Below are 9115 nucleotides of genomic sequence, written 5' to 3'. Positions count from 1 at the left end.
TTAGTGTTTGTCTTGCTTCGGTTACAGCCATTTGTCGATAACAACTATATATATTTTCATCAGCAAAAACTACGAAGGAAATTGCAGGTTTGCATCAGTCTTGCTGGGATGATTATCAAAAAAAAAAAAAAAAAAAAAAAACAGCAAACTGAATAAGTTATTACGTGCATCAGAAAAGGTTTTTTTCGTTGCTGATCTTCCTGAAGGCCTTATACTTGCATTGGCATTTAAGAAGAATCGATGGTGCATGTTACCACTAGCAAATGTATTTATACAGGAAAAAAAAATAACAAGCATCAACAACTTTGTACAGACTATCTGCACTGCTCAAGGAACACATGCTTAAGTTTATCACAAGGCAAATTCCACTCCTTCACAGGAAAAAAAAAAAAACTGAATCAAAACCATTGTAATTATTGATCACTCGATCATTATTCCACCGATATCTAGATTTTCCAGCTTCTTGGGCCTTTTATAATTCTTCAACAATAGTGAGCACACAACAACGCTGACTGAAGAGGCTGCCATTGCAGCACCAGCAATCCAGGGTGGTAAGCGAAATCCAGTGCCTGGAAAAAGGGCCCCGGCAGCTATTGGAATGCCCAGGAGATTATAGCCCAAAGCCCAAATGTAGTTCAGGCGAATTCGGAAGAAGGTTTTCCGGGAGAGGTCTATGGCAGTAATCACATCCTCCAGGTTACTCTTCATTAGAACTATATCAGCTGCCTCTATAGCAATATCTGTGCCTGCACCAATTGCCATACCAACATCTGCGGCTACAAGTGCTGGTGAATCATTTATACCATCACCTACCATTGCCACTGTATAGCCTGCAGCCTATGAATGAAAAAAAATTGAAGTACAGAAAAAATCTTCTTAACTAGTATATTAATGGAGAAAAGGAAAAACAAAGTTCAATTATGTACCTGTAATTCCTTCACTTTCTCAGCTTTATGCTCAGGCTTAGCTTCTGCAATAACAGTTTCAATCCCAACTTCCCTGGCAATGGAATTTGCAGTTCCCCAGTTGTCACCTGTCACCATGATGCTCCTAACTTTCATGGACTTGAGAATGGAAATGACTTCATGAGCACCCGGTTTCAATGGATCTGATATTGCTAGAACTCCGGTCACTTCCCTATCAATAGATACTAAAATCCCAGTTTGAGCCATCCCTTCAGTTTCTGCGAGGATCTCTTCTGCTTCAATTGAAATGGGGATGTTGTTTTCCAACATCAAACTTTTATTTCCCACCATCACTTCCTTGTTTCTGACGATAGCCTTCACTCCGTGTCCGGTAATGGACTCAAAATCTTGTGCTTCTGGCCACTTAGGGCTCTCTTCATCTTCTCTGAATTTCTTGGCATACTCTACAATGGCCTTGGCCAACGGGTGCTCACTGTTTACCTGAGGTGGTTGCGCAACACCAACTTTATATCAATGTTCATCACACAATAAACATTAAGCAGATACTTGAACCCAGATTCTCTATGCTTCAGTAGAGACACTAGAATGGCCAAAGATTTAGATTATATTGGTAAGCAGACACTCTAACAGTGAGTTCATACAAGGAGAAAAGCTTACCTCAGCTGCAGCTACGAGCTCATAAAAATCCCTCAGTGCCAAATTTTTCAAGAGTCTTGTGCTAACAACCACAGGCTTTCCAATCGTAAGAGTTCCTGTCTTGTCAAAGACAATGCAATTCACCTGAAAAATCATTTATCAGAAAAGGAGTCCCTGAAAGGCTCGTGCCTCATGTACAGAATTTCTTAGGACTGAAAAAAAGTTTAATAACTAGAACATATTTCAGTTGCTCAGATTGCCAGAAATGATCTTGAAGTATTACGTCAATTCGTCAGGAAAATGCCTATAATATCATGGTTCTGTAAATAGAAATAGAAATTTGAAATTTCTTGCTAACCTTATGTGCACTTTCTAACGCTTGGCCACCTTTGATTAGAACACCTTGAGATGCACCGACTCCAGTACCAACCATGACAGCAGTTGGAGTTGCTAATCCAAGAGCGCAAGGGCAGGCTATGACCATAACAGAGATTCCGAATTGGAGAGCAAGCTGAAAGCTATCCATGGACTTTGGTATCCAAGAGCCTGGATATCCATGGAACTTTCCAGCTAAAAACCACGCAAGCCAGGTTGCAAAGGAAAGAATAATGACCTGCAAACGTTGACCAGAAATTAACAGAGTAGAATGCTTATGCGAAATACTGGTGACAGAAGTTCAAATCAGCTTATGAAATTAATGGTTAATTCGAACTGTGTATTATATACTTACAAGAGGAACAAAGTATCTGGAGATACGATCAGCAAACTTCTGGACAGGAGCTTTAGCCATCTGAGCTGACTCAACAAGTCGAACAATCTGTGAAAGAGCACTCTCCGATCCAACCCTCGTTGCCTTAATATGCAACACCCCATTCTCATTCACAGTCCCTCCAATCACTGTGTCACCTTTCCTCTTTGCAACTGGCCGTGCTTCTCCTGTTATCATGCTCTCATTCACGTGACTCTGCCCCCAAATAACAAAACCATCTGAAGCTATTTTGGCACCAGGTATGATTTTAATTACATCATTCCTTTGTATCAACCGACTATCAATTTCTTCTTCGCGGACCACATTTCCTTGATCATCCAAAGTCAACAATATTGCAGTGCCGGGTGCCAAGTCCATAAGCTTGGCAATGGCTTCGGATGTCTTTCCCTTAGTCAGAACCTCAAGATACTTCCCGAGAAGAATGAATGAGATAAGCATTGAGCTAGTCTCAAAGAAATCTGTGGACTCAAAACTTGGAGAGGTAGCGGATCTCAACACCGAATAGACTGAATAAAAGTAGGCTGCATTTGTTCCTAAGGCGATCAACACATCCATGTTAGGAGAACCGTTCCTCAAAGCTTTATAAGAACCTGTATAAAATCGACGGCCTATGATGAACTGAACTGGAGTAGATAGCACCCACCTCAAGATTGCTCCTATAGACAGCATATTGACTATTTTGGTGTCTAATGCATGCTTAATTCCAGGAATGTACATAAAAATCATGGATATTAAAAACACAGGAACTGTGAAAACCAAACTCCATAGGAAAGATCGGTAATATTGTTTAATTTCCTCTTGTCTATGGCTTTCTCTTCCTCCTCCTTCAGGAAATATCGTTGCCTTGAATCGCCCTGACGTCCCAGTTGATTCAATCACATTGATAAAATTTCTGGGACCCGTTACATCCGGTTTGTAAGAAAGGGAAATTTTGTTGACTTCAGGATCTATGTCTACACTTTGAACACCAGGGAGAGCTTGAAGAGAATTTTCAATTATTCTCATTGAATTCTGTGTTCTTACTCCATCAATTTTGAGCCCTATCTTGCTCATGTCTACGCCAGTACTAAGTAGTATGGCTTCAAATCCTGTCTCGTTTATTGCTTCTAATATCTGATTGTAGCTCAGGATATTTGGATCATAATGAACTTCTGCTTCTTCAGTTGCTAAGGCTACTTGAGCTTTCTGCACACCTGGAATTGCTTGCAAAGCTTGTTCAACAGTAGAGGAGCAAGAAGTGCAAGTCATTCCATTAATACGAATTCGGCATACTTGAGTGGATCTATCACTGGTCCCTTCTTGAATCAATGTAGCCTCAAATCCAGCATCTTCAATAGTCTCACGAATGGTCTCTTCCTATCATTATCCGATTAATATGTCAACAAATTGATGGAAGTGGAAATACACCTTAAGACAGTTAGTGAGTGGTGTACTGCTACAAACTATCAGCTCGGGCAAATTGACATGGCAATGTAGGTTAGTGAAATGCAATGTCAGATTTTGCAACTTAGAAGGAGCACTAGACATGTTTGTATTCCATCTATAGCTAGCTAATGATAAGGAACTGAGCATACTTTGTTATTATCTACATATTTGAAGGTTGGGGATTGGGAACATGACATGGTCTCAACCTTAAATAACTCTCTCCTATTTCACAAAAACAAGAACTCTCAGGTCGCATTAACTAACAATAAGGAACTTAATATCTAAAATTACAAACAAATTAGTTACAAATTAGTGTAAGATTCAAAAGAAGAAGAGCAAATGATAAAAGTTCCTTCTGCCTCTCGCTTTTCTTAATTTCAAACTAAGAACATTAATAAAGAATTCCAGTTGCTTTTCCTTCACGCATAATACAAAATAAAAAAGTTGGATCAAGAAAAGATTAATAACTTACGTTAACGAAACTGGGGTAGAACAGAACTTGAGCCTTGTTATTCATGACATCAACAACAGCCTCTCTAATCCCAGGAAGCCTCTTGACAGCTTTCTCAACCGATCCAGCACAAGCAGAACATGTCATTCCCATCACAGAAAACACTGCCTTTGCCTCTGATCCTTCCACGTTCGTTTCTCGAACTGAAACCCCTTTCGGGTACTTCGGCATCGAAGGATACCTTGGCCTTGGTGATAAATCCCCATAGGTACTCTCTTTGCGAATGCATGCTAATGCCAAGAATTTGGTTGCCATGAAATAAAGTGTTTATGTATACGTTCGTTCTTTCAACCTGCACAAGTAGATATAAATATAGGAGATGTTGTTGTGTTTGAAATTAATCTTAAGAAAGAGGATTTCTGTAATGGAGGAGACTATTTATAGGGGAGATCGGGGAAATTTAATTTGCCGACAGCAACCAGTTGAGAATCTAACGGCGGTGATTGGATGATTTGTTTGACTGCAAAAAATTATGGCGTGTGTATATAAACATATATACATATAGCTTGTTTGGCCTTTTGTGTTTCCTAAAACACATTGAAACCTAAAAATATTTTTTAAAATATAAATTTTATATATTTAAAAATAATATGAAAACATCTAAAACAAATAATTTAAAGTAAATAAAAAAAATAGAACAAGAATCAGCTCATGACTTTTCATTTATGAATAGAAAAACAGCAGACAGCTTAAATTTTCAATGGACAGTGCTGAAATCATAGCCTTTTATAAAGTGACTAAAAATAAAGAGTAAAACAAAATCTTTTGATTGATTTTTCGGTTGGGTGTGTTCTACGATCAATCTTCATAGACATTGAGATTAAACCACCTTTCATATACTAGAAGGCAGGCTAGCTATTCACTCCATGATTAAGAAATTCATGAGAATATGAATTCTCATAGCTTAATTTCGAAGTTTGACCTCTGATAGAACCTTTTTAATGGTTTGAATATATAGCTAGCTCCTTAAATTGAGCGAGGAAAACAATATATTACTTCTTATATATTGAAAGGAGCTCAAGCTTCGATACTTGTCTGTATAGGATAAACGCAAGTTTAGAGGAAGAGGGGATTTAATTAATATTCTATCAATCTTGAAACTATTTATATATTCAAATCCTTTCTTTTAAGTATTGTTATTGCTGTCCACATTAATGGGAACTGCACGTAAACCCTTCTTCTTCTTCTTCTTCTCTGCTGTACATAGTATGTAGTATTATTGCCGCCCACAATCAATGATTAAACAAGGAGTGAACAGAATATCTGATTTTGTTGCTTGGTTATGACTCACCTAGATCATCTGTAGTATTCTGTTTATCCTCTGCAGCTTGTGATATTTTGGGGTAATGTTTTGGTTCCTATACAGGGAACAGATGGTGGAAAGAAACAATATTAATTAGTATAATATGTTACTCAAGAGAAGGATCTTATATTTCTATATTGAGCTAGCTAGTTAGTTCAATGAATTTTCTCTTCTGTGTAATGTGACGGCATAACACACTTATGTCCTATTTAATCCTATCAGCTTTTTTTAATAAAAAAATCAATGATTAAACAATTAAAAAGTTAATGATATAATAATTAGTAGTTACAAGGAAATTAAAGTGGGAGAGTACTTGTATTATTGTAACGAACTGAATTGGCCCTGTTACGAAAATGAAAAGCTATCCTAGCCTACTTTTGTGAAGAGGACATTTTTTAAACTAAAATATTTCTATATATAAAATTAAAAAAAAAAAAGGGGACTCGCAACTATTTTGACTTCCTTGCATGCATAATTAAGAAGTTCACTATCATTAACTCAAATTAAAGACCCATTAATTAGTCATGTCGTAAATTAATCTAACAATGATAATCATTTTGATGCCTCTATTAAAAGATATATCCGAATGGTTTAGCGAAAACTCTTGATGCCGGTGGAGAAAACCAATATCAGCAAGGTAGCATGCATGCTCAGTAAGTAAATGCACAGGAAAATTATACATGTGTGAAAACTTGTGAAGCGTGCATTATGCACTAACGAAAACTTTAGAGACTACGGAGAGTGAAAGAGAGAGAAACTTTACTTGAAAGAAATGTCGACGGTTGATTTACACTCCTGCTCGTAGTCTGCCTTCCAAGCATTGATTTATATAGTAACTCGAACCACCAAACACTCTAACAAAATATTAATAATTAATTAAATTAATTAATCGTTTCCTTCCTTTCCTTTTGGATCTCGTTTAATTAATATAACAGCCATCAAAGAAATACTGCAAGGGAATTATAATAAGGAACGGTATTTATCAACCCGTGGACTTTGCAAAACTTGATATTATCAGCATCTATTTGTTTAATAAATTTATCGATGGAAATAGCATGTTATCAATAAAATAAATTATTAGTAATTTTATATATATATATATATATATATATATATATGCATATTACTGACAGAATTACACTATCAAAAAACTTTTTGATAGATTTAGTTTGTTAGTAATTAATTCCGACTGTAATTATTAGTGGTAAATTTCTGTAATTTATTTTCAATTTCCTAGAACTCTCCGATGAACTTAGTTCGTCAATGATGTAAAGTTTGTTAGTGATTCCATGAGTATTCTATTTAATATTTTTTTTAAAAAAACTAAAATTAAAATAAGCCTAGAAGATCACTTTCTTTTGCATATTTCTTTGATTTTTTCTACGCCTCATACCATAAATCACGCAACCTAGTTCATAGAAAAATATTATTGGTTGAGATAAAGAAAAATAAAATTTGAACAATTTTTTTTAAAAAAATATCACATTTTGAATTCAATCTTACCTAATGGCATTATGATTCTCTCATACTCTCCTAACAATAATGTTGTTAGCCTCCTGACAAGTAAATTTTTTTATTGCAACGTCAATTTTATAAAATAATTAGTAATTTATATTTATACTAACCTTGAACTTTTCAAACCAAGCACCAATTATAGGTTTTCATTCAAAATTTTTGGAAACTCAACACCACTGAAACAAAGATACTTTTATTGATGATTCCATCGTCGATGTTATCATACAAGCAACCTCCATATTTGTAAATTTTAAATTTCATTTGTTTATTAAAAATTATTATTTAAAAATTATTCATTGTTGTTTATTTTTTTACCATGCGGAAAAAAAACTTATGCTAAGCAATATATTTTCTAGGAAGAATTTTAAACTGAATTGGTTGAAGAATTTTGGATAATTTGATTTTTTTCTAATAGTCCTCACCCCTAAAGTAGGTTCCTTTGAAGTTTGTGCCAAATAAATGAATCAATCACATTGTTTTTTTGTCACGAAGTAATAACAATAGAAAACAAAAAAAAATTAATTTTAAAAGATAGCGGAAGGTTTAATCAGTAATTTAATTTACTAATGGTCAATTGATGTAGTAAGGCACTGGGGTATCATCATAATTTTGCAAACTTCAACGAGTCAACGAGACATTTATAAATTAATTAATTTCGGAAGACCGGAAGGATGGAGAGCGCAATTAATTCCACCCTCCTTCGTTACTTCGCTAGATTAATGCATTTCAGCTTTGAAGTTCTGTGCCTCAATCAATATTTTGAAACTAAATCGCATCGATTTCTTTCACCGACCATTTAAAAATTACAAGGCGAGAGAAAATAGCGGACAGCAAGTTGAACGTGAAATAAAAAGACAGATAAGCTGACCAAATTAAACCATGTAATTAAATTGACAAATAACACTCTTTTATTAATTCGACCGAAATTCTGGCATCATTCTAATAGTCAATGCCGTAGTTGCTACGAATCCGAGTCATTCGATGATATGATTGATGAAACAACTGTGATTGTGGTGTTTGAAAATCTTTAAATTATCACCCGGTCGTAACTATTGATCAGCATTTCCCCGCAATCCTTGGCCATGTAGGTTTTTTTTAAGGAAAAAACCCGCTTCTGCCTAGTAAAAACTCAATCCTCGTATTTTTTAAGCCAATGGACCCAGTCGTGACTACTTTGTTTAGTACACTTTAATAATTACTTGCAAAAGCATTGGAGAATTCAAACGGTCATTTGTTCTTGCTAGGTTTTCTAGTTTTATTAGATTCCCAAGTCGCTAGGTTTGGATGACTCGTCTGTTACTCAAGTTTGTACATTGTCAGATTGAGCAACTTAAGAAAATTAAACTGATTAATCTATAAGCAAAATAAAATAAAATAAAAACTATCTAAGAAATTATAAACATACAGTGGTTAAAGAAGTTTGACAGTACTATAGTAAAAGCAATACTTAGCAGGATAAATTAGAAGAGTAAATTAAGAATATAAACGGATAGAACTTGAACGAAGAAATTGTTAGATAATAATATAAATCATATTATAGAATCTCACCTAATAGTTTAAGCTATTGGGTAAAGTTGGTTTTTTGACATGATATCAGAGTCTTGATGACCAAATGGTCACGAGTTCGAATCTTACCATCCCTGTTTATTTGATAAAAATTAAGTACGAGGTAATGTGGGCATGCATGTGCAAGTTTCAAGCGCGAAGAGCTTTCACTTGAGGGGTCATCACCTAACAATTTAAACTATTGGATTGAAATGTTTTTTTAACAGAAATATATCAAAATCAAAATCAAAATGAAATGGATTAGCTCTTGTATTTTGTAAGAAAAATTTGTAAGAAAATCAATTAACTGCATTGATAATGACTTCCCCTAAAATACAAAAATCAATGAAGAATATCGTATTTATTTATTGTTATAATAAGATATTGCTTGAATCTAAAACTTCTTGAAAGAAAAACAGACAATAATACTAAAACATTATTAAATTTATTTGACTAACCAACATATGACCAACGTAGTGTTACTT

At 34.8% G+C, this 9115-nt stretch overlaps 1 protein-coding gene across 2 annotated transcripts; it reads right to left on the bottom strand.

Annotated features, from left to right (window-relative positions):
- Nucleotides 1-226: 226 nt before the first annotated feature.
- On the bottom strand, nt 227-6363 carry LOC133701246 (probable copper-transporting ATPase HMA5). Of its 2 annotated transcripts, XM_062125091.1 has the most exons (8): nt 6334-6363; nt 5559-5625; nt 4229-4559; nt 2293-3687; nt 1921-2175; nt 1584-1706; nt 927-1406; nt 227-837 (listed from the first exon to the last, which is right to left on the bottom strand). In XM_062125091.1, exons 3-8 carry the CDS (start codon nt 4520-4522, stop codon nt 421-423), a joined length of 2964 nt encoding a protein of 987 aa, XP_061981075.1. In that variant the 5' UTR covers nt 4523-4559; nt 5559-5625; nt 6334-6363; the 3' UTR covers nt 227-420. The 2 variants fall into 2 exon arrangements, with proteins under 2 accessions (XP_061981075.1, XP_061981076.1); XM_062125092.1 differs by lacking the exons at nt 5559-5625; nt 6334-6363 and having other exon boundaries at nt 4229-4928.
- Nucleotides 6364-9115: the final 2752 nt, after the last annotated feature.

Source organism: Populus nigra, chromosome 8 (assembly GCF_951802175.1).
Source record: "Populus nigra chromosome 8, ddPopNigr1.1, whole genome shotgun sequence".
Classification (NCBI taxonomy): domain Eukaryota; kingdom Viridiplantae; phylum Streptophyta; class Magnoliopsida; order Malpighiales; family Salicaceae; genus Populus; species Populus nigra.
This window is presented reverse-complemented; position numbering and strand designations above follow the sequence as displayed.

Excerpts from the sequence above, each read along its gene's own strand:
- LOC133701246 (XM_062125091.1), bottom strand. The coding sequence starts at position 4,522 with ATGGCAACCAAATTCTTGGCATTAGCATGCATTCGCAAAGAGAGTACC. Across the intron at positions 3,688-4,228 it reads TCTACCCCAGTTTCGTTAAC|GAAGAGACCATTCGTGAGAC; the intron begins GTAAGTTATTAA and ends GGATAATGATAG. Across the intron at positions 2,176-2,292 it reads CCAGATACTTTGTTCCTCTT|GTCATTATTCTTTCCTTTGC; the intron begins GTAAGTATATAA and ends CAACGTTTGCAG.